Source organism: Bombus affinis, chromosome 1 (assembly GCF_024516045.1).
Source record: "Bombus affinis isolate iyBomAffi1 chromosome 1, iyBomAffi1.2, whole genome shotgun sequence".
Classification (NCBI taxonomy): Eukaryota; Metazoa; Arthropoda; class Insecta; order Hymenoptera; family Apidae; genus Bombus; species Bombus affinis.
Window position 1 is genome coordinate 14,540,683 of NC_066344.1, and position 26,774 is coordinate 14,567,456.

Here is a 26,774-nt window from a genome sequence, read left to right on the forward strand (position 1 = left end):
CATTGTCCTGAAACAAGATCGAGATATAAAAACCTGCGGGACTACGATAGAATCGAACTATTCACAGACGACTATCTCGATTATATGGGCAAAAAGTGAAAAATTGAAGAACCCATGAATATCGTGTATAGAAATTACAAAATACATATCGACGGCAAACACATAGATGAATATTATTATTAATAGTATCATGAATATTATTATGACGAGTAATCGACTGTTTAAATATTTGTCATCTTTGCGAAAGGTAATAGTAAGTTTGCATCTTCTGACAAACTTACATTCCCAGTTTTCAAACAAAATTTCCGTATATTTCGTGCGACACGCGTAATACATTCGTGAAAAGTGGCTACACGCAAGCTACGATAAACAAATACGAGTAGCATTTACTTTGCGCGCAGGAAAATAAAAGAGAATGCGCAGAAAGGAAATGAATGTAAGATCGTAATATTGGTAAAATATATATTTGCATCGCTTTTTTTCTTCTTTTTCCACGTTATATTGGATACATTGGATATTAATACCTACAATATATTGGATGTATCTCTAACGATCGGCATTTCTTATTAGTTGCAGGGTCAATACTTCTCGCAATCACTCTCAACAATTTGTACTCTAGTAATATAGAATGTACATTCCCGCCATCCTTCTCAGATTTCAACTTTTCTCTCCGCTTATATATACTCCTAGCATAATAATATTATGCGAATATAGATAGTATGCTGGATATTGTATTACGTTACGCGATACTTTTACCGTTTCGTCATATTTTGACAATGAACAATGGAATGAACGAGACGTGTACCGATTTACCGATCAACGATATGCTTAGTTGATCCAAGACGAATTTCTCTTCCGAATAATCGTGTATTATTACCTTGGTGTAGAATTTAGAAAAATTACCCTCTTTATCTCGTCTACGATTTTCTTCGACTAGTTTCTATCGCATTAATAAGAAAATAGAACAAATATTTTTAGTAGGAAAACTTGACGATATATTTCTCTTTTTTAAAAATACTGGGACTGATTGATAGATTCGTGAATAAGGTCGATCGATAAACTTTCGCCACCGTATATGTCCTATTTAGTAGTATGCTGTAAAAATTATTTAAAGAACGTCACGGCACCTACTACGTACAAGTACAGGTATTTTCAATTTTTCACGAAGGATACATATTTACGAAGAAATAAGACAAATAAATTATTTCTTAATTATACAAGTATAGATGGATCGTATACGAAACGTAACAGCTAATACTTAACGTGCTGTGATCTAACAAAAACACGAATGAAATTACATGTTACTCGACCTAAGAAATCTGTTTCATCCAACGACTGTCTTCAGTTTCTAGCGACGAATTTACGTGTTCGATGTTATTAGACTGTTTAAAGAATTTACGAAGAGAAAGCACAATATAGATATTCCTCTGTTTAGCGGAATATTCCAAAAAATTCCCTCAAATTAATTCGATTAATTTTTGCGTTTTATTAATCGGTACCTACCGATCCATTGAAATTCTTCCGTTATCTCTTCAGGTTTCGTTCTATCAGAATTTACAGCATAATTTATCGTATCTTTGATATACATTTCTCGAAATTGGTTTTCCAACGTACACCGAGTACCTACATGGTACATATATACTATATACGTATACTATATACTATATATTTAGGTATATACGTACGTTCGATACACGATGTAAGCTTCCAAAAAGAATCGGTAAATGGTAAATGACGTTAGACATGTCGCAATACTGTTGTCCAATTTGTTTACGATTAAATAAGAAACGATACGGGCTATCTATCTTGGATTAAACGTTGTTCCTACGACGATTGATGTATCGTTTAAATCGCGATCAATCGGTTAATCTGAGAATGCTCTCAAACATACTGATAGAAATTTCCTAAAACAGACACATCTTTCCGCTGTATTTCATTCGATACTGCTGAACTGGTTATATACATAAAATAAAAACAAGTCTTTCCGTTTAACACGATGGATATGTATGTCTAATTATAATTGTTATTGCCGAGGATCACAGCAGTGGTCCGATATTAGTCTTCGGATTCTTCCGCATCTAAGATAGTTTTGAAACAGAATGGCTGAAAGGGATAACCCTGGCCATCGTAGAATTTGCTCATAAACTCTACCCTGAAAAAAGAAAATTATTACTATTATTATTATTATTATTGGTATTATCGTCCTGCATATACTTAATGCTAGTACAAAACATTCTGAGATTTCACTAGGACGCGCGGTACATTAGTAAAAGTTTTCTACCGTAAGTGCACGAATGATTGAGAAAATATATTATATATGTTCGAGACATTTACGTTGCTCAAAAGAATGAGAAAGGTAAATACAAGTGGCGATACTCAGCTAGCTGGTTAAATCATTACTCAGCTAGCAGAGTTGCAGTTGCCTGACCCCCATTCCTCTGGCTCCTACTATCAATTAGTTCCTATTCCGATTAATTCGAGCGATAGTTATTCGAAACGACTAAAATGGATGAAAAGACAAAGGACGAATCGCGTTTCGAAGTTAGTAAGATGACGATACAGATATTGCATTTTATCGTTATTTTTTCGTCTTTCTATACATTCTACTACTATAACTCGCGTATCGTTGTTAGACAGAGACTAAAAAGCCGGAATACTTAGGAACGTTAATCAACGGTTATCGATTCATTGTTTTCTGGTTTCTTGGTTGGTTTCTACGTACCAATGAAGCCGAAGGGTATGCAGGAAAGCCGATAGCCCTTCCATCATCACAAGGATGGCGACGGTGAATGCGGCCCATACAGCGAATGTCAAAAACAATATAACGCTTTTTACATAGTTATCCTCGGTAGCACCCAAACCTATGCGTAACACCATATTCCACAACACTTCGGAAAGTTGTCCATGGGCCAACGACAAAGCCCATAAACGTAGATAAGAGGCAGTGTGAGATATCGTTGAGAGAACATATTCTATAGTATGAATAACCTGGTGTATCATCACTTCACCGAATGTTTCCGATTCGTGAGCATCGGTGGCTTGACTAATAGCCACATTATTTTGTAAACCTTCGGTTTGCAATTCGATGTCTTGAGATGGAGTCCCATTGCTCTGAAATTGAAAAGTGATCGCAGGTGAAAATTTTATATAAAAAGAGTGAAAATTGTACAGTCTTAAAGATACCATTTATTTATCTTTATCATTACTTTTTTGCCAAATTATTTATAAGAAAAGTACACGTATGTATATGTATATGTATGAGTACAAGCATACGGATGTATGCACAAGGTTGAAAAATATTAGCAGCTTTTATACAAAGCGATTTCGATATAGCACTTTATAAATATCCATTTAATCCAGCAGCTAATGTAAAAACGGTTAACCAAGTCACCTATTACGCTGTAATTCGATTACGCGTTCTTTCTCCTTAACCAGTCAACTGTGTTTGACGAGTATACACGTCGAACGAAAGCTTTGTTTCGCTGCGTTTGACAAGTATACTCGCAGCATTTGACGAGTATACTCGTCAGACAAAAGCTTTATCTCGCAGCGTTTGACGAGTATACTCGCCGTCGCTTGTATTTATTTGCGTACTCAATGACCCAGCGCCGTGAGAGATTTCTAAAACTAAATTCCGCAGTTAACTGGTTAATTCGTCAATCCAGTTTCTGAAGAAACGGTGGAAGGAAAAACCGATTCGTTCTGCCGATCGTCCGTAGGTAATTAGGTAATTCCAACGTATCGTAACAGTACGAGAATTATATTTGCTCACCAAGACTCTCGCTTCTCGTCTCTTCTTCTGGAATAAGAAGAGAAGAGGCTTGCCAAGAAGCATCACAGGCACACATAACAGAGCGAGTATCACGCAAACATTCTGAAGAATAGACTGACCCGGGAACATGAACTCCGAACAACCAAGTGGCACGGTAGCGTGACCCTGCAGTATCATATTAATAAACGTAATCAAAACCGATGGTGCGCACGAAGGACTGTATCTATGATCTGTAAAAAAAAAAAGAAGATACATAGCAGGATCTGATTAATTTCACGATTGAATGGAAAATCAGATAGCAACGATAACAAGTATGATACGGTATAATACGTTACCTGTTGAAGCCGGATTATATAAAACCCACTTAACGAACATCAAAACTACCAGATAGAAAAATAATAAAACAAGGAAAAGTAACTGTGGCAAGAATTCTAGGAATAAGCTCGAGTATCTCTTGAAATGCCTGTTGGGGAAACGTAGAAACATATATAATTAATAAGGTAATTCGTGAACGTGAAAACTACTTACTAGTTACCATAGCGTATAACGTACAAAAATACTGTAAAATTTCGTTTCTATGTAAAATTTATTACACAGGCTGGTTCGTTTATCTTGCATTGCTTAACATACGTAGATAGAATTATTGTTAATCGAAGATGGTCGATTTCAATGACCTTGAAATACAAAATGATCGTCAAGCTCGATATCCGGGATAATCTTTTCCTACGTATACATATCGCTTAGCTATAGTTTCTTCTAAGTAGATATTTAATTTCTGACAAAACGCCTGTTCGTGTCACGTTTGTGTCGGTTTTGGATTTGGTTGGTCACAGCCCGGGAGAAGGGCAGGCCAATGGCAGATGGCTGTCACGATGCTGCGCGGCGTCGCGACGCCGGGTAAACCGCGATGGGGGTGTGCCGTGATACTTGTTACTATAGTCCCAAGTCCTACATCTCACAGCGGGGTAGCGTCGATATTCTTTTCGGAAATCCACCGACACGACGCGACGCGTTCAGGTTTTAACGAACCGGTAAGAACCCGCCGCTACTTGACATACTTGTCCTACGTTTCTTATACTTTACGATACTTTCGAACCAGTCACCGAAGAACCAGTCCAGTGCGTTCAATGCGTATACACGGGCCAATCTAAATGCATCTCGATGCGGTTGACGTATATACTCGTCGTGTATAAAATCAAGCTGGAAATAAACAATTACCATTTACTATAAAGACTCAAAATTTCAGTAAAAAGTAATATAAACGATATTTAGTGGTAATGTTTCCTTTATACTTCCAGCAAACCTGTTATGTATTTTATAAAAAAAAAGTTTGATTATTCGATTATTCTCTTTGGCGCGTATATCGACCGATTCGAATCATCCATGATTTTCAATGAAATTTCAAAATGTTCCCTATAACTCGCATAATATATTTGTGATTACCGTATGTTAAGCGATTTTAATCCAAGATAATCGAAACATCTTATGTCTATATATATATATATATACCTATAAATACAGATTAAGGAACAATATCTAGCACGTATGGACCACCTCGATTTTCAGCTATGTGTAATATCTACATGGTTTCGTTTCTGTTTTCTCCAAACTTTATTGGAATATTTGACGAATATACTCGTACGTGTAAGTAACAAAAAAAAAAAAAAAAAGAAAAAGACAGAAAATGTTATTTAAACGTAGCTCTTTTATAGATTCGTTAAAGTAAGGAAAAGCGAAAGGCTGACGCTTTTTGTGGAAGTGAAAAACAGAAACCTATACCTATCTATCGTAGTACATGAATGCGCGTGATTATTAGGAAAGCAATTGGATAAACTAATTAAAATTTCACAATTTATTTTCCTTTGAAATAACACTGGTCCAATTGCTATCCGATTTCGAGATTTCCAGTTCTCCGAGTTACTTTTACGACTTCTGCTTTTACGAGGTGCATAGCATTTTAACACTTATACATATGTGTACACGTATATACACGTACATGTATATATGAAGCGCGTTTCACGTAAAATTCCCTGTTAAAGTTATATTTATTTTCCGTCGCCTCTTTCGAACTATTCCGAGACTTTCCATAAGCTGAAAAGCAAAATGATCGTTTCGTATTCCCATCAGTGTGCCCTACATTACTGCAAATATACGTACGTAGATATTGATTTGAAATAATTTCCGACTATCGTAAATAGGAGCTTCCTTTTCTAAGAGCTACGATAAAATCTTCGAAAGAAATTATTTCCAACTCGATGTAGCGATCGATCGAATTATTTCTTTTGTTCTTCTCTATCTATCTCTGTGTTCGTTAGATATTTCCGTACTTATAGGTAAATACGCTAAATAAAAGATATAAAGAAGATTCGCTTGAACGAAAAAAGAAGAAAAAAAGGAAAGAAAAATAAATAAAAAGCAACGATACGTTGAAATCGAAATCGTAACCGGAACCGTCGCTGTATCAACTTACATAATATTAGGGATACTCATGAACACGCCGAAGATCATGTGCACGACACCGAAGATGATCGACAGCTTCATTTTGTACGAATTCAAAAATATTATCTTGTTCTCGGCTAATACCCAAACAGGATCCATACCCAATGGATAAGGCACTTGCGCGTAATTACTGGTAGCTGGATTCAACTCAATCACATCATCTTCCTCGATTGTATCTTCGTACGATATTTGCCAACTAGACCCGAATATGTTAAATGACTTTGAGAACACGTCATTGTAGATGATGCCAGTGTAAATGGAAAACAAACCCATAAGAAGGATAATATAACGTCCGGCGAAAAATATATTCCAAATTTCGGACGCTGACTTTTGCGCCATAAACTTCTTCTCCAACGCGATCATATATACAGCGAACAGGCTCAAAATTAAACCTAAAAAAAAAGAAGAAAAAGGAAAAGGTCGTCGCTTTCCATATTCCTATCTACACATTCGTACGTTATAAGAAATACACGGTGCGTTTCGTGACTATATAAAACCAGTTTAAAATTTCCTACTTTTTACGATGTTCATCTTTATTTCAATTTCGAATCCGATTAGAAACGTGCAACGTAGAAGGTGCACGCGATCGAACTTACGTTCGACGTTCAGACGAAAGCTGCACGTTCAAGCTACGCTCACCGTGCCAACTGGATTTACATAGAAATAAAATCGATAGAGTGGTCAGATTTGAAGTCGTTCGAGTCGAAGCAATCGTTTCGATCGATTCTGCCACGTACGTAAAAATAAGCCGAAGATAGAGAAAAACGTTCGATCGACGTACGTGTAACGCTTCGTTTGCAAGAAAATGACATTTGGACGATAATATCGAACGAGCAGATACGTCGATTCTCAACTAAACACGCGCGAGTCACGATCTTCTTGTTCTTCGCCAATTGCCATGATATTCTCGAAAAACGACGCGTTAAACGAGAAAGCTCTATATTTTCTACGCTTTTCATCTAATACGATACAAACCATACGCCGTATGTTTATTTAGTAATTCTTAAGATCTGCTTTATCGGTGCAAAAGCTGTTGACAACACTGGCTCTTGAAATATTCTGCGTATTCAATTTTCGTGCACGCTTTCCAAAACATATTTTCCAATCTTCCAGTTCTTCGAACGCCAAAATGATCCTTGCTTTTAATAGTTGTCTTTTAGAAATAAACCTCTGATTTAGTACGTACGTTTCTACATATACGGATGAAGCAAACAATGGTTCGTATAGAGATCCGACCACGACATAATCAAGTGCGTGCGTACTCGGTGGAAATTCAAAATCGATTTTCTCGGAAACGAAGCCCCTCGAATGAAAACAATTTATCGTATATTTTCGACTTATTTTCTCATGCATGATCATCATGTAAGACAGCCTGAACCTTCGACTTATTTTTTCACGTACAATCGCGCCATCTACCAACTGCCAACTGTATCATTGTTTTATTAGGACACCGTGTATCACTCTTGACCGTAGTCAGTGCCGAAACGTAAAACGTTTATTTACCGTGTCCACAATCGCCGAACATGACGCTAAATAGGAAAGGGAAAGTGATAATCGTATAAAGAGCTGGATTAGCTTCGCGATACGATGCCACGCCGTAAGCGTCGATCAAATTTTGAAAACCTCTGGTGAACTTGTTGGTCCTGTTAAACGTCGGAGGATCTTCGTTTGTGTAGATAACATTGAGGAACGATGGTATCGTACTACCACAGAGACGCTGAAGAAAGTCAAATTTCAACGCGATTTTTATTATATTATTGTAATATATAATATATATATATATATATCATAACTTGATATATGATATTATAATATAATTTGATTATAGTATAAATGGGAAAGCATATTTTCAGTTGAACGAGCCAGCAAAATATTACGAGTCGTGAAAGAAGAATATTTGAATATTATAGAATTTCTTCGAATATTGAAAAACATGAAAATTCGAAGAAAATCGAAACGATGTTGAAGGAAGGACACAAGATATATCGCGTCTCGAAGGTATCCGGACATAATTTACGAGACATAATTTACGAGAAAGTTTATCGTCGTTATCAAATACTCTAAATAACAATATTTCATTGTCATTTCCTTATTATTCGACCCAACGATGTATAGAACGATGTATGTGTACGATAGCAAGAGAAAATTGATTTTTAAAAGCTGTGCTAACACGTGCTAACGAAATTAATGAGAAATATAGTATAGAACTGTACTAGAAGTGTTACTCCTATTCGAATTGTTTCGTTCTTGAAACGTATCGTAAAACTTGTATACGTAATATAATTTGAAGAAACCAACCGATCCTTCCGTGAGACAGTCTCGGACAATGGTGAGGTCCGCAACAGGTACCCAACATTCTCCTATAAGGCACTTTTTCGTTACGTCCACGTTGAACAGATTCATCGTATGATAAATGGCCTTCATCTTTCGAACCATAATCGTCCAATTGGGTAACTCCTTGGCAACGTTATGTAACACGCGTTGACGATGATCTTGCGTTTGATTTAATACCTGAATGAAACGAAAAAGAAACGAAGATATCAACGATAAAAGATTCGACGATCCATTCCATATAATATAACCAGCGAATTCCGGGTTTTCATATATTCGTCGTACATTTTCATCAGAAACGAACCGACAGTTATTCAAACGCGCGTAAACTCGATTTTGTTCGTACTGAAAATTATTAATATTTATGAGATATACGTAACATTAACGAAAAATATGTTTTCGAAAAATATCTTACAAAAAGCCTGGAGAAAAGTGTAAATAACTTCCTTACTTTTTACATTTTTACGCGAAAGTATTTCAAGGCATAGAATTATACATTTTTCGTTAATCTCCTACGATATAGGTCCATTTTAGCAGTTATTAATTAGACTAATATTTTTCGTACGTATTGTAATACTCGTAACAGAAGCTGGAAATACCTGGATACTTCGACGAATCGAATCTTGAAACGAAAAAACGTTTAAAAGCAAAGGGAAATCAATTTACTACTAGGTAGTTACTTTGATAGCGAATTACGTAATCCGCGTTAACCAGCTAGCTGTTCCTGACGAGTATACTCGTCATGAAGAAATGGCAATACTTTGTGTTATGAAGAGCCCTATCGGTAATAAAACTAAGAAATAAAACAATCGTTTCGTTACAACTTAATTCCATATTACATCAGCCACACGTACTTTGTGTTTGACGAGTATACTCGTCATGAAGAAATGGCAATATTTTGTGTTATGAAGAGCCCTGTCGGTAATAAAATTGAAAAATAAAACAGTCGTTTCGTTACAACTTAATTCCATATTACATCAGCCACACGTACTTTGTGTTTGACGAGTATACTCGTCATGAAGAACTGGCAATACTTTGTGTTATGAAGAGCCCTGTCGGTAATAAAACTAAGAAATAAAACAATCGTTTCGTTACAACTTAATTCCATATTACATCAGCCACACGTACTTTGTGTTTGACGAGTATACTCGTCATGAAGAAATGGCAATACTTTGTGTTATGAAGAGCCCTGTCGGTAATAAAATTAAGAAATAAAACAGTCGTTTCGTTACAACCTAATTCCATATTACAACATCCACACGTACTTTGTGTTTGACGAGTATACTCGTCATGAAGAAATGGCAATATTTTGTGTTATGAAGAGCCCTGTCGGTAATAAAATTAAAAAATAAAACAGTCGTTTCGTTACAACTTAATTCCATATTATATCAGCCACATGTACTTTGTGTTTGACGAGTATGCTCGTCATCACTTACCTTTTGCGACACACTTCAGGTACATAGTTTTCAAAGTTTTCTAAGGGGTTGCAACAGCTAAATGGTTAACGATGTCGCGTGTACCGTATACGTACATATGTACAAAACTCACCAAGTTCAAGTCTTCCAGTCGCGTTCGAACGCCTTTCACCATATCCTCGCGATCCGCGTGGCTGTGCGGACATGGGTACAAAGACGCATGAAAACCACTGCAAACTTTCCTGATGCGGCTCTTCAGCTGCTCTCCTTGGAAAAACGCGACGAACACCGTTTTATAAATTTGATTACCCTAAAACAATCCGCAAAACTTACGTACATAAATCAAACAAGATTGTATCAGCGATATCGACAATATTAATGAATGTATCTAAATATATCTACCGTAATAGCGATTTAGAATAAACTAACGTTACGATATCGCACAGCAAATAAATATCTTCTTTGATCGTCAATTATTTGAAAAATATTCGTAGAATGAAATTGCTAGTTGCAATAAATTATTAACCGCTTGACGTCGAATAAACCACCGACGCCCAAACAGTTAATTAATTCCCCTTACTAATCAGATTTCAATTTTAACGATGTTGTTTACCACCGCATACGCGTGGGCATTTCGATGAAATTAAATTATTTTCATACGTGACAATTTCTCCCTTTTCACGATTTAATCGTAATAACATCTATATGTATGTTACGGGAAGGCAAAAATCACGAGCGACATTCGTATAATATTAGGTTGTCCCAAATGTCCCAAAAGGAAATCATAAATGCACAAAATTTGTTTGTTTTATATTATTTTACCGAATTACGTACGATCCGTTTCAATCTATTACTACATCGATTATTTCCTTACAAAATGAAAGGAACTTTTGTCACAACCTGACGTACGCATCTTCTACAAGGGCAAATTAATTACTTAAAAATTCGTCTCTTTGTATTATTTATACATTTAAATAACAATCGGTGCTATAACATTGGGCATTCATGCTTAAAGTCTTATAAAAAAAGATAGATAAATGATACAAAGTGTATAAGCAACTTAGATAAATTTGTGCAAAATTAAACAGAGCGTGCAGGAGTTGTGATTTTTTTAATTCGAATGAAATTGATCGAGCTTGAAGGTCTATCGCGTAAATAGATCAGCGAAAAACTAAATTATTATTTCCGAATCGTTAGGTATTTGTATTTTACGATCATCCATCGTGATAAGAGTTACTACTTCTGTCACGATTATCTGACTTTTCTTTTCATTTTTACCGAAACGACCAAAGACAGAGATCAAGTTATTGAGAACAAAATAAGGCGTCCTGTAAAAAGTAATTTTTCATAATTAATAACAGAGATAAAGACGGTGAGCAGATATTAAAATTAAATGGTAGCGCAGCATATAGAATGATGGTATATGGGAAAAGAATAAAAATAAAAGGAAAGCAATGATAACGGTAGAAGAATAGTCAGTTTGTTAATAAAATGATTAATCTGAAGTTAAATCCCAAGAAAGTTAAATGTAAATTTGTATCTCACTTTTTCCAAGCACGCCATAAAAGCGATATCAATTACGATACCTAAGATACTGAGAGAACGATTGAACGATCGAACGATTCAAACGACAAACCAATCGATTGATATTACGTGTATTTTCTACATTGTTGTGACTATCGATATTTACAAATAAAAAGAATTACAAACGATAGCAAAATATTAAGTTCATCGATACGAGAAGGAATCTAACAACTTAAGATTTTACGATTGATTATTATAGGAAAATGTGAAATTCCTTGAAAGTGAATCAACTTTGAAGCGACTAAAACTAAAGAAAATCTTCTACTTGTTTCATGGATGGACCAGTTGGCATGTATTTAGCTTAATAAATTCAACAACGTACCTACCTTCTTTTTCTTTTTCTTTTTTTTTTTTTAATTGAATAAAACAAACATCTTCTCTTTGGTTACACGCACATTACGTACAAAGAAGAGAAAGAGCTTCTACGTAATGATTTACGAAAGAATAATACCTAATGACAATACTAGCATCAACGTAAAAAATAGAAAAATTAGAATATCTTACCAAATCCTTCGGATCCTTGCGTACGTGATTTTAGCGATAAATATACGTAAGTGAGAACGATGAATATAGACACAATAAAAATACATTAAGAGAATAGAATTAATATCGCGATAAACGAATCAATTCTATTCGTAAAGTCTATGCAAGTAATGGGTCATTTTTATATCTCTGTAAATTAGATCAAGAGAAGTTAGACGAAGGTTTTAAGAAAAGAGAAGGAAAGAAGAAGAAGAAGCAGAAGAGAAGAAGAAGAAGAGATAAGAAGCGAACTAACAGTAGCTGGATCTTCCAATGGCTTATCGAGCTCAGCTTGACGTAAAAATACATTTCCACGGGATATTCGCCACAACATTCTCTCGAAAGCTGGTATTCGTTCTCGGCTTATTACTCCAGCAACGAACCTATAAAAGAAAAATTTCATCGAATAAAATATAAGGCTAACATAGTAATGTCGAGAAGTTATAATTGAATTAAAGTGTAATTTATAATACAATGACACATAGTGTAACGAATGTGACGAATGTAACAAATATAACAAATAAAGTACGGTATCTATAGAAAATAAAATATACGAAAGAGAACGTCGTTTTAAAAGCAACGTTTTGAGCATTCTAATTAATTCTGATCTATAATGGAATTGAGCAAAAAAAAAAAAAATAAAAAAAAATAAAAAGTAAAGAAAATTGCAAAAGGTATAAAGTTAGACAATTTGAATGAAAGTATAAGATTCTCTTCAAACTAATTTTATAATGCAGCACTTAGAACATAGGACAGCGAATATGAATCGTACCTACTGTTAGAGGCATTAGCAAAAGGCATTATCGCGAAAATGACGTAAGTTTCGAAAGAAGAATTACGTTCGAGTTGGTGTAACAACGACCATATACATATATATAATGTTATTGATTATTAATTTTCATCTCTACATTTATACCTTTTTTGTTCTGTGGAAATAAAATATTTTTCCTTTGCCGATATATACGTTACGTCTACATTTCAATGTATAATTTAATGTCTTTAAGATCTAATTTCTTTTTAGAGATTACACGGCAGGCTTACGAGATTATTCACGCACATGTAAACATCTCTTACGAACGAACATACATATTATGAGTTATACGAACAATTCTCTTAAATGTTATTAGTATCAAATATCATTGTTATGAAACTCGACTATCACCATACTGTAAAAATTTGAAACAAGTCCGAAAATATAGATATATAAAAATTACGTTTCAATTATTTAGTAGAAATATGATAAAACCTCGATATTCAATGGAACCATATTTAACACTTGTCTATGTATATCACATATATGCTTAAGATTATATGTTTATTCATGTGATATACTAACTTTTTACTAGACACATGTTTGCAATAAATATCTTGTTGTAATTTCTCTGTACATTTTCAAATGAAGTTTCAAATTTTACCAATACGACGATGATGATGATAGCCGTCATGATAATCGTTGTGACAGACGTTACAATGGAAATGAAATGCAAAATATTTTGTCATAACACATACGATATGGACATAATGGTTTTGTGAACGCTTTCGCGATATATATAAATGCATCGCGTAATCAGTTCGTATTTCTTAAGAAGAGCATGAAAAATCGTCGAGTTCTACAATATCTACATATTATTTTCTTCTATCACGTATTATCCTTTGCGGATGGATCGAGCAACTTACCTTCTCTTTCCAAATTTCTTCCCCTTTTATCGAAAAATCCGGCATTTTCAGATTGCTCGAAACGAACGAAAAAAGATTTTCATAGGACATCGAAACGATTAGCATTCAAATATTTAAAAGGATATTAAATGTTTGTCGAATAATCCGAAATATCATAAAACTGAAGGAAGGGAACTGTAATAATTTTTATCGTGGCTTGTCACGGAAGAAATCTGTAATCTGATGCATAAACCGATAAACTGGCTACTACTCGTAACATTTCTTTCGTCCTCCTTTTTATCGTTAAACGATATGATTATGAACGCTATTTGTCGAGACGAATTATCGTCGCAAGTATCGTTTCGGCAATGAAATCACTCATTATCACAGCGTTTATTAGGCTGCATGATTTTTAATTTGCAGACAAAAGTACTTTCCCAAAGTTGTCTAGAACTAAACAATTTAAAACAACGTCGTTTGTATTTATAATACAACTTATAGTCGACGAGCAAGAGACGTAATTTACAGGAAAGCGATTTGAAAATTTTAGAATTTTCCATTGGTATGGGTGTTTGCCAAGCAAATGCGAATAAGATTTTCCTTTTCATTTCACTTTCACACATTAAACGTAAGTTTTTCTCATTGGCCTGAATATATCGAAAATATCAAATTTCACAAGATTAGGCTCAGCAGGTTACACTTACAAGCGTAAGCGTTGGGTTTCAAAACTACTTAAACACCTTAAAAGTGGGTCTAACCACTAATGTTGCGACGTTTCATATTTTTGAAATATTCTCTAATTTTAATGTGAAAGTGAAATCGAGAGAAAAATTTTGTTTGAATTTATTCCCCCTTTCTCAAATATAATACACAGGAGCACTGTGCGCCCCGCTGCCTAGGCTGACCTCGTTTCGCTTGTGCAAGGTGGGTTGCTCGCGTGCAGGGGTATTTTGTCTGATCTTTAATTGTCAATAACTATAAATAAAGTCGATAACGGAATTTCTTTATTCTTGATTCTCATCTTATTTTTACTGCAAGAATCATCCCTTAAATTTTCTGCACCTGTAGCTGAACAGCCTATATATATGTGTGTTATAACGTACGAACCTGTGTAATTGGTACTAAAATTCTCAGTTTAAGTACGAATTAGTAAGTTTCAAAAGTCGAAAACCAACGAATCACGACTCGCGTCACGTTGTTCGTACATAATCTTCGATTACCGTTCTATATAAAGGAAGCTGTCATAAAAAGAAGGACGCTGAAGAGAGTTTGTTTTTTAAATATCTCCGAAATAGAGCAGATGTACGTGGACTGTGGATATTCACGCAAATTTGTACTACGTATTGTCCAAAGGCGACTAAAAAGATAGAAGCTAAGTAGAGATTTACTTTACTTTTGAAATGTTACATTACGTTCTGTGCAGTTTTGCGTGTTTTCCCGTGAACTTTATTTATGGAAAATAATGGCAATAAATATCGCAATTTTCCATAGATGCATAGGAATTTGTTATTAAATTGAAAAACATACTCGAGACGTCCCCGACTTGACGCGCTTGGATTCTGTGGTTCCTCGTTAATTAGCGTCCTGGTGATCGAGTCATTGGCCTCTTCCTGTTGATATAGAAGAAGATACGAATCTTGATTCTTCTACAGAATGGTAACATCGATTACACGAAGGAGGAGGACGCTATGAGCAAAAGCTGCTGTGAACTACTTTAGCTACCTCCGTGAAAAATATTTGAGTCTTCTCGAGCACGTGTCGCAATTCCGTCAACTCGAGGTAGTTACTCTTCAGGTTCACCGCGTTTTGGCTCAGCTCTAAAATGTCGTTCTCCGTTTCCTCGAGATGGGCCTGCAACCAAATAAAATACCTTTATTCTTTACCCTTTCGTTCTGTCGTTCCAATACGATGGATGAAACGAAGAGTCAAGGACGAACAAACGATCGGAGAAATAATTATTCGTTTATCGTCGCGGTTTCTCGCATGTCCTCTATCGAATACAAAAAATACACGCACGCGTACTTTCAACTTTTTACAGGACATAGATATTAACGTCACAGCTACCGATCTGTAGTTCAGTCTAATCTACGTTTTTCTACGACATCAAAGTAATCAGTTAGCTATTTTCGACGAGTATACTCGTCATGAAGAAATAGTAATATTTTGTATTATGACGGTGATATGACTATCGGTAATAAAATTAAAAAGTAAAACAGTCGTTTCATATATTTATAATACATTCTTGTAATATACAAATTATTTAGTAAAAATAATTGAAATTAATATGAACATATTTGTGTCAAAAACAAACGATTTAAACAATTTAATGAATGTAACTTCACGAAACCGTATTTCCACTAGCTGTTAGCTAATTCTTTCGGCCCCTTGCCCTCTGTATGCGTGTGTTCGCGACACATATATTTTTTTCTATCTACCTATCTATTCTATTTTTGTCGATATTTTAGATTGGTTAGAAATTTTTGCCGATATTATCATACCGATAATGTTTCGCTACGATGCTAATGGAATTGTTTTCCAATATATAAAATCGATACGAACGATTGAAAGATCGAATACGATACGAAGCTAAGAGAGAGAGGGGGGAGGGAGGGGGAGGGGGAGAGAGAGAGAGGGAGAGAGGGGGGAGGGAGGGGGAGGGAGGGGGGAGGGAGGGGGGAGGGAGAGAGAGAGAGAGAGAGGATAATCGCGAGGAAATTAATTAAGACGTTATCGTTAGGAAGGAAATAGAAATCTTACCTCGAGATCTATGATCATACGAGGATTCGGTGCCCGTGGTAGTTGAGTGAGGTTATCAGCAATCGGTACTCCGTCCTTCCTTACTTCAGCTTCGATGTACCGAAGTTTCCGTTCCATCTCGTCGCATCGACGCACTTCGTTGACGAATTTTCGTTGAAAATAATTCACATCGCCGTTGAGCTGCGAACGAATTAAGAGCGAAGAGAGTAAGCAAGAAGATCGTTAATTTTGAACGCGCTGTCTAATCGCGCCGTTCGCTCGATCCCTATGCTCATTGCACGTACGAAGGTTCGTTTTATTTTAAGTTCGAACTGCAAGTATTCTCGAGCGAGTGACTGTCAATGGAAAAGGAACGCAATGTAAAGACATCAAAGACATCGATGAAAGGTCGTTTACCGACTCGGGACGCATAAAACAATACCAACTGTCAGCCACCATTGCGTTACGTTCGTACGACACTTCCAGATCAGATATTACGTGCACACGGTTAAGCTAAGTTTCGAAGAAATCATTAACCAGTTAACTCACGAATTTAGTTTTAGAAATCTCTCGTAGGGTTAAGTCATGGAGTGCGTAAATAAGTACAGACGACGAGTATACTTGTCAAACGCAGCGAAATAAAGCTTTCGTTCGACGTGTATACTCGTCAAACGCAGTTAATTGGTTAAACGAGATGTAACGTATAGGGGGCATAGGAGGTGGAGCGATACAGCAAGGTCGTAAGATCGAACACTAGTTAAAACCACGTTTTGCTAGACATCCTATATATTGCAAACACATGAGGTTGCTCGTATTACACGTCAACGACAAAAAACAGCAGTTGTTTAGTCGAATTTCAAAAAATTTTAGAAAACTTTACAAAAATTCCGTTCTGAATGCTGTTCGAATATTAAAACAAGTGTGTAGGTGTACTTGTACTAACCTATGTGTTACCTATAAATACAACCTATATATATATTGTATCTACCTATCTCGCAATTTTTATATACACGTGTATAATTTTCAGATTTCTTTACTGAACGTAATCCATCAGAGATCAAGTATATTTCATTCATACGAAACATGTTATCACGCGTAATATCGCATATTTCGTAAAAGATTTCTGCGAGAGTGGAAATACTTTGGCGAGTCACTCCAAGTACTTAGGGGCTCGTTCAAGGTTAGAATGCTAGCTCGGAACAAATTCTTCTTCCGTGGTATATTTAAAAATAAATATTTATTTGCCTGCGTATTTGTCTGCGTGTAAAGACGAGCTTATATCTCAGTATCTCGAATTTCGCTTTACTTTATAACCTCGTCCCGGTATGTAGCCGTGTAACGCTTCTACCTACGATATAAAAGAATTTAAAGAAAAATTACGCCGATAATTAAACTTACATCACGAAACTGCACCGTGCCCGTTTCCCCGAGTTCGGAAACGGAAAGATAGGCCGCCTCTGGTTGAATAAACAACTGGCAGAGGGCCATCTGCTCGCTCCTGAATAATGCACCCATCCCAACAGCCAGTTATGTTTTGTCCTGCAATAATAAAAAGAAGATTTCTATTTTTCTAAAAATATAAAAGGTAGGAAGAACGATTATCTTACGTTAGGTTATACCAATGGCTATATATACAGAGTGTCTCACGTAAACAGGACGAGCTACAGCTCTGTGACGATAGATGATAGGATTTCGTTCGGTAAAATTACATAGTTTTGACTATTACACGATCCCAAATGGTGTTTTTGTAGTTATTCTCGAAGCGACGCCATTTTCAAGATTTTTAGCTGATCTTCGCTCTTTGAAATAAATTTGTCAATTTTTGTCGATACGTAACGTCGATCGATGAGCTTCTTTTTGATTTTCTATTTCTAACTTCTCCACAAAAGGACCAGACTGCTACTTTAGCCAGAAATACTTAATTTGAAAATTATTTCGATTTCATAAAATAAAGCGTACGAAAGCCAAGGAAAAGGTAAAACTAATAGACCTGAAAGTGCTGTGTTGCAATTTCCGATATACAGTGTCGTATAAGAAATGCAACGCGACCTTGACTCTTTATCGGAAATAATCTTTTGGACACTTTGTACGTTCGGTCGGCAGTTTCTGGGAACCGATTAACTTTTATTCCAAAGCATCTTTTTTATATAGATTATCGAAAGTTTGGGAAACATCGTGGCGATAATTATATCGTATACTTTGTATACACACGTATAATATATACATATGTATAACGATACTAAGAATCGCATAATAAGAATTCGTTCAGTTTTAAGGTTTACTAATTTTCATAACCACCGTTGTCATATAATAGTGTGATTTTTTAAATTTCTTCGTCTCAATAACAGCGACAGCGTGATTACATCTTTGTTTATCGATATTTCTTCAACATTAAGTTGTGTAACGGAATTAAGCTTAAAGATTGCTATCGCTTTTTTCTTGTGTCGATTTCCGTTCTACGTATTCACGTATCCCGAAAGTTGTTAACTTATTATCGATCGAATTTTCTCCTTCGTATTTAATTGCAAACAGATGTTTATGTTCGTACGTGCTGAGATACAAGCACAGGTGGTGGTAGAAATATCTTTACAACAACCTCATATGCATACGATAGTGTATATTGTAAGATAGATTTAATTATTTATATTATTTAGACTCTCATATAAATATCGATATATATAAATGATAAACATTTACGTGAGTAAAATACCGAAAAAAATATGATAAATATGTATTGTATTAGATTAGAAACATAAAGACTATACGAGATAAACGTATCCCTTTTCGATCGAATTTAAAAACCGTCGTATATTATATTTCGATAACGTGTTTCTTCGATAACGATCACGGATGGGATCACGGAAAGAGATTGTCGAAGAATAAATTGCGATATACACACATATAATCTATACTTGTACATGTATAAGAAATAAGACAAGAAAAGCAAGGCAACGTGTTAAGTTCAAGGTGATTGTAATCTTTTTCACATGATTCGAAGTTACAACAACGTTTCCACGTAATGTAATTAATCTTGCTAAATTACTACTAAACACAGGTGTATTCCGCGACTCAACCTTAGATAATTCTACACGATAACTCGTTACGAGTATATCTGTTTCTGTTCTAGTAAATCTTACCAAACTGATACATTTATTTTCCATTATTTCATTTTATTTTATTTTCCGCCTAATTCTCCTGCAGGTGCCATCGTAATTCTTAATGTAATAAAATATTAGTTTTTCCTATGTTCGTTTAACTAATTATCAATTTAATCAAACGATATACCAGTTAGCTGTTGCGACCTCTTTGAAAACTTTGAAAAGCGTGTACCCAAAATGTGCCACAAAAAGTAAGTAAACAATGACGAGTATACTCGTCAAGCAACAAGTATGTGTGGCTGTTATAATATAGAATTAAGTTGTGACGGAATGACCGTTTGTTTAATTTTATTGCCGACAGGGCTCGTTATAACAGACCGTATTACATTCATGGTATAGAGCGAGTGTTTAACATTCCTTGTAACTTTAAATTTGAGCTCGTATACATACGTATGAATAAGAATTCCATCATAAATCTTATCATATTTATTAGTTATAATACTTGATAATATTAACGACACATGTCGTTAATACGTATTATTTATATGTAACAATTTTATCATCATCGTCGTCGTCGTCGTCGTCGTTGCTGTTGTTGGTGTTGAGTACTAATGAAATTTGAAAAAATTTTTTCTCTCATGGGTACATAAAATATTCGCAGAGATTTTCTACGAGTACCCAAATAGCATCTATTGTAAGCCACTGTATATGTACGTGTGAATATACATATATTCGATATATATGACGAGAAAATTGAACTTTTAAGCTTCATTCATAGCGTTTCCTTCTAAACTTCGTTCGACATAGTAAGTCAAATATGATCTCATTGGAGACGAAGATAGGAAGTCGTTTATCGCAAGTCAAACGTTACAACGGAACATCGTAAGTTTATGTCAAGTACGTTCGTAACTGATATTTGCCGATTTACTTAACCGATATTTGATTAATTCGCAAAATTTCAAAGAGTTTCAGATACGTCCGTATTCTAGACTCGCAATATTATTTAAATCAAGTATAACTAAGTGAGTTAAGTTAAACTTAAGCAGGTATAGAATTCTAACCTGCAGGTTTACAAAACAGTAATGACAATCGAGTTTATTATCTTGGTTATTATGTAGCTAAGGCGATAAAATGTTCTATGGAACTTAGCAACGAAACGTGATCTTATCGGCGAATGATAAAAACAATGGTATATACGTAATACTTACAAATTCGATTTACGAGATAATTTGTATATGTTATAGACGATTAGTTGAACGATTAAGGAGAAACGATCCATCCGATAAATATACATATACTGAGTTTTCGAGATCTCGAGCGCAATATTAATTTTATTACAATAACGAAAAATAATAAATACGGATTCTTTGATGGAACGTTTATCTAAAAGGTGCATGCATTTTTAAACGATCATTAAATTACAGTACAAATATATGTATGTATGTATGTATGTATCAATATAGTATATTCGACGTAGATAGGCAGATTCATGCTCAAATATTTAGATACATTAGATATTACTTTTCCAGACATTCACCCAACTCTATCGAGTAGCGATAATTTAGGAAACTGTAAAATTAAACAACGAATTTGAATTAGATTCGAGCAGATTAGTAAGATAATAATAGATAGGTATATTTTTCATATATTCCACACATACTTGAAACATTTAAACGTAATCTGAAAACGCTCAAGTGTCTGAGAATGCAAAGCCAAACTAAGGTCGTCTCGATCACAATTGAAGTAATATCATTAGCGAAATTTTACGAGTTACGCGTTATAAATTATTAACGAGTTAACTGTGGCGATCTCTTTGAAAACTTTGAAAAGTATATACCTAAAATGTATCGTAAGAAGTAAACAATGACGAATATACTCGTTAAACGCAGATAATGTGGCCGTTGATGGATGATAAATGAAATGACCGTTTTATTTTTGAATTTTATTACTGCAGTTTATTGCAATTACTGAATTGAAATTTAAACAGCAAATTGTAACTACCTTTTACGCACGACGAGTATACTCGTCAAAAACAGCTACCTGATTAAGAATCGCCCGTTATTGCGTTTGAAACGTTAGACTCTAGAATTCAGCATCGTAACGATAATCTCGTAAATTTGATAGAACAAAATTAATTCTCCTCCTGTATGTACGCGTATCTCTTCACATTCTTTGATCAACATTTTCATCATTCGTCTTACTACTATTATATTGATTATTATTTCATTATATCTTGTTATTTAGCTGCGCGCATGCCACAGATTAGGATAGATTAGATTAGATGCTTCTACAATACAGATTCAGATTTTGCTTAGATTTCTTTGAGTGTCTCATTTATCCTACCTTCGATTTCTTAGATAAGATTTATCGACTCTCTGTAGCTTTTTATTTTTTTTGTCAAGTTGTCTCTATCGTAAACGTGTTTTTTTCCAAATGAACTAATACGAGCGAGAAAGAATGGAAAAGACTGTGGTGGAATTGAGAAGCATAGGTAAAGAATGATCGAGTTTGAAACGATTAAGACCTAGCACGACGATACGTATAATAAGCGTTAGAAATGGTCCCACTGAATATGAAGGTTTATTAATGCAGCGTAGTGGACAATTGACCGAGTTTAATTAAATACCTTTGTCGCAGAGATCAATCGAGTAGAAAGAAAGTTTTTTTATCTGAAAGTTAAGTCAACTTGTAGCTCGATACGACTGATATTCTACGAAATCTACACACGTACGTACGTTTACACTAAATGTTGCCTCCATATAGATTTTCAGATTTATCTCAAATTTTCCCAATGTAATCATGATCGTCGTTGGTCTCGCGTTACAGTGCTCACTCAAATCTCAATATGTTTCATACGATTCACATATACGACACTTTCACAAGCCACACTGTACATTAGATCGCGATCTTGCAAGTATATGAAATTTTGATCGATTAATCGTCTCCTCGACACATAAAACTAATAACGTCGCGTTCCGTATGAAACCAACAAATGTTCTAATAATTATAAACGATTCTAATACATATGTATACGTATACTATACAGGGTGTTCTGCTAGGTGTCGTTCGAATTGAGGATCACTGCGCGCCCCGCTGTCTAGACTGGCCATTTTTCGTTCATGTAAGGAGGTTTGCTCGCGTGCAGGGGTATTTTAGCCGAACTTTAATCGTCGATAACTAAAAAACAACACCGAAAACGCGATCTTTTCATTCTTGATTTTCGTGTTATTTCGGCTTTAAGCATCACCCCTTAAATTTCCTGACGCCTGCAACTGAACACCCTGTACAGATACGAACATAATCCATTTCATTGGAAGATAAAAATGCCTTTCGACAAACTGATACGTACAAGTTATTAAGTCGAACGATACAGATACGTAGCTTCATGGAATAGGAAATTTCGTCACACGTACACATACACGTAATACGTGCACGTATGCACAGGCTTGCAAGTCTTCGCCAGTTCGTTCTTATATGGAGGAACCGAGATACCGAGATACCGAAATAGAAATTAACACAAAGATAAGTAGAACGTTTCTTAAGTACATACAAATGTACTGCATCCGTATGCACATATGCTCAGCCTTAAACTATAAAGTCTACACCTTGATAGCGCAATTCCTTTTATCACTTCTCTCGGTCGAACAAAAACATCTGTGAAAATAGCTCGAAACTCGGAGAATTGCAACGTTTCCAAGTAACGTAGTTTTCGAGTTACATATGTACATATGATTCTTTTGTATATACAAAAGTATCCCATTGCTCAGCCTCCTTCCTGCTAAATTTTTCAAGCTGACTGCAAATTGGCTCAGCAGTAATATTAATCCGGCGATATAGTAACATGAGCTTATCGATGTCGATATAAACAATACTGACCGACAGAACGACCGAATTAACCAGTTAACTGCGTTTGGCGAGCATACACGACGAGGAAGAAATTTTCTTCGCTGCGTTTGACGAGTATACGCGTCGTCACTTGTATTTATTTACGTACTCTCATGACCTAAACCCATGAGGGTTAATATTACTGTTGACTACCAACCAAGCTAACTAATAATAATAATAATAATAATAAGTAAGGTATAGGATAGAGTTGTTCAAAATGTCAAACGATAAAGCTTTGTCACATATCTGAAAATCATCGAAATCGCAATATAAAATACTACCACTACTTGTAAATTGTCAAACGATTCACCTAACGTGCCCAAAGTAATTGGTAATTAGTAATCGCATCAGGCATAAAAAAAAGTAGCAGAAACTGTACTACCGACATTCTTCATATTTCCTATTTAATAACATCTGTTATTTGCATATGTTACGCTCCCTTCCGTATATCTAGCGAAATTTCCGTGAACGTTGACACGTTCTCACATAGCTCTGTAGTTAAGCGAGTCTGGTGAAATTGAAAAATGTATAAATAAATGTATGTATATGCACCATACGTAGGCAGAACAGCGTGCGGCATTAATCGACCGTGCGCGATAAAACGTATCTGCTACGTGCATATCCGAGCAATTGTTTCGAATATCTGGATCGTATCGGTATTTGTTCGAGATAATAGGAAAAACACTCGACTTTGGTTCTTTCTTTCGAGTTTTCGTAGCTTACAGCTGCTGCGATCTCGTGATAAAGCGAAGAAGAAAAAAGAAGACAACAATGATGGCAACAATTATATAGAATAAAAAAAAAGATAAACACCGTCGACCGTGCTCCACTTACAATTAGATAAGCACGCAATCAAGAACACACAGATGGTACAAAGTACGCGTACACCTCGAAAACTAAACGCTTGTAGGTAAACGGTCGTACGATAATATATATGCCATGTGCAAATCCGTAGTCTTCGGTTGTTGAATAATCGTTCTCTTACATCTAATGGACAGATGTCTAACGATACCAAGTAATTGTTATGCTGTTAGGCGAAATAAGTTGAAAAAAAATGGCACGTACACAGCTGACTTATTTATTTTAAATAATTATCATTTCAAAGTCTGGCTATCGTATAAGAATCGCGACCGAGTTTCCGCTATCTTCGGAAAATATTGATACGATCAAATACAGGGATAAATTTTGTCGATTTTCATCGTTTCGCCTTGTGGACGTTGCGTAATCGCAAATCATCCGAGATATGAATTTACGCGAAAACAATGGAGTTTCTGAATCGATGAAGTTTTTGATAGGATCTATCTGACCCGATAACGTCGATCGCATAAGTTGTTTAAAAACAACAGATAGAACGAAAGACAAGAACCGAGGGAGAAATAATAGAAGAAGCAACGAGAGCGTTAGTGGTTAATTTCATTAAACGAAATGCGGTGTTTGATAGGGAAAATATTAAATCCTTGTTTACCGACGTACGATAAAGATAAGCTAGAGACGACGAAAGACTCGCGAAACGTTAACACACGACGAAAAGTTAAAGGAGAGCCGTTTGATTTAAAGCTAATTGAAACTTTGGTAACGCGGCGAACAACCATAAACTGATCGAGGGCGGAGTGTGCAAAGCGGGGCTCAAACGCGATCATTGCGTGCGAAAACGTGTTTGAGCGTCAGTTAGTCAATTGGCAATTAGCAGAACGAGCGTACGTTTCCTATAAACTGTGGGAAAGCAGCAGGGTTTGGATTCTTAAGCGTTAACATTGCTAGTTATCTAAGAAACCAAAAATCCGTTAACAATTCCTGTTACATTTGATGGTCTCGTCGTCTCGTTTTCGTTAGTTAATTTCTGATTTCTACTCTCGTTTCTCCGCATAGACTTAGATTACAGAAGAAAGGGGCGAAGAACTTTTGAGAAGGGAACGTGTCACACTACCATAGAAAATTTTTACGTTCGTCTTATGTGTATTATCATTTGATATGACATAAAGCGTGTTATTGCATTTTTTATTGCATTTGTAATGTTATTGCATTTACATTAACCGTTCAGATACGGAACGGTTACGACACGACTCCGCCCGCGAGATATTCGTCCCGACGAATATTCTCGTACAGTGAGAAATAAGATGGAACCATTCGTATAAAAAGCGAGGCGAGAAGACGGTTCGTCGCTTCTACGGTAAAAATTGCCAAAATTGTGTCAATAAACGTTGCTCGAAAAATTAATAGTTTGGAGGTTAGGAAGAATTGTTTGTTTCCGTTGACACTGTTGAGATTGCGGTTGCGGTTGCTGTTCCTTTGTTTGCTCTATCTACGTGTTTCACTGATATTTTCTATCGAGACGAATAGTCCGTTGCTTGCACAGCGATATGTACGATTCCACCGAAGCGAAAGAGAACTTCTTTTTCGTCGTTTGCGTTCGTTTCACTTTCATCGCAACCCAGGAACCCGGAAATCCCTGTTTCTTTCGTTTCACCGTGTATAGCAGATGTGAAAATAAAAAATATGGACGAAAAATACAGATGTCAATAAAAAGAGAATACGTACAATGTATACATTCGATGTACGGAGGAAGAAAACCTGACACGCTATGGATTGATATTTATACGTGAATCCATTTAATCTTTTTTTTTCCATGAGGAAAAGCGATTAATCTTCCTTTTCGATCACTTCAATGATACGCGCGAACAAGATGTTTTCCGATCGAACGACACGATGAATCGATCGTCGCTGGTTTACGAACAAATACCCGAAACTCGATCTTGCGACACATAGCGCAAGCATCGACCGTAACATAACGTAGCGAGCCAATTAAACGAAAATTGAACGAACAACGTGGATTCGTGGAACACGCGCAATGATATTCTCATGGAGAACGAGAACCAATTTAGCGGAAACTATTACGCGGTGGGACAGGCGGAAAGAGGAAAACAGACGTAGATTCCACACTTATCCTACCTGAGGCAGTAATTAACCACTGCTAATCGAGACGATTCAGCTCGAAATATTCCATTACTAAAGACGTGGCTGTATCGTTTGTTTAGTTCGAATTGCCACTCGCAATCTTACAGAATGTAAATGTTCCCTGTTCAGCCGACGTCACGAAGCAGAGAAAGAGGGGAATATTCGTGTTCGAGATCGGTTCAAAGTATAAGTACCTGCATATACGCACGAAATTATTCGTGAAAGGACCGTGCGTCTTTATTCGTTAACACATTTCATGCCTCGTAAATCAGCCGCGAGTACTAACCAAAGGCAAAAATTGCGCCTGCGTACATGTACGTA

General features: G+C 35.7%; 1 protein-coding gene and 1 long non-coding RNA gene across 4 annotated transcripts in view; one reads left to right on the forward strand and one right to left on the reverse strand.

The window, feature by feature from the left end:
- Positions 1-448: 448 nt before the first annotated feature.
- The window catches only part of LOC126927175 (V-type proton ATPase 116 kDa subunit a 1), a 53,921-nt gene continuing 27,595 nt past the window's right edge, over positions 449-26,774 (reverse strand). For 2 of the 3 annotated variants that reach the window (XM_050743523.1, XM_050743493.1), the window contains exons 2-14: positions 17,914-18,054; positions 16,537-16,716; positions 15,502-15,630; positions 15,307-15,425; positions 12,380-12,506; positions 10,151-10,327; positions 8,570-8,782; positions 7,775-7,988; positions 6,243-6,663; positions 4,108-4,235; positions 3,773-4,002; positions 2,723-3,111; positions 449-2,152 (exon numbers count right to left, since the gene is read on the reverse strand). In XM_050743523.1, the coding sequence (XP_050599480.1) occupies positions 2,056-2,152; positions 2,723-3,111; positions 3,773-4,002; positions 4,108-4,235; positions 6,243-6,663; positions 7,775-7,988; positions 8,570-8,782; positions 10,151-10,327; positions 12,380-12,506; positions 15,307-15,425; positions 15,502-15,630; positions 16,537-16,716; positions 17,914-18,030 (2,541 nt within the window). In that variant the 5' untranslated portion in view covers positions 18,031-18,054 and the 3' untranslated portion in view covers positions 449-2,055. The remainder of the gene's footprint in view (positions 2,153-2,722; positions 3,112-3,772; positions 4,003-4,107; positions 4,236-6,242; positions 6,664-7,774; positions 7,989-8,569; positions 8,783-10,150; positions 10,328-12,379; positions 12,507-15,306; positions 15,426-15,501; positions 15,631-16,536; positions 16,717-17,913; positions 18,055-26,774) is intronic. The other variant, XM_050743531.1, reaches the window with a different exon arrangement.
- LOC126928835 (uncharacterized) lies at positions 7,891-8,489 on the forward strand. The gene is made up of 2 exons (XR_007716951.1): positions 7,891-8,030; positions 8,125-8,489. It is a non-coding gene; the product is annotated as an uncharacterized LOC126928835 (long non-coding RNA).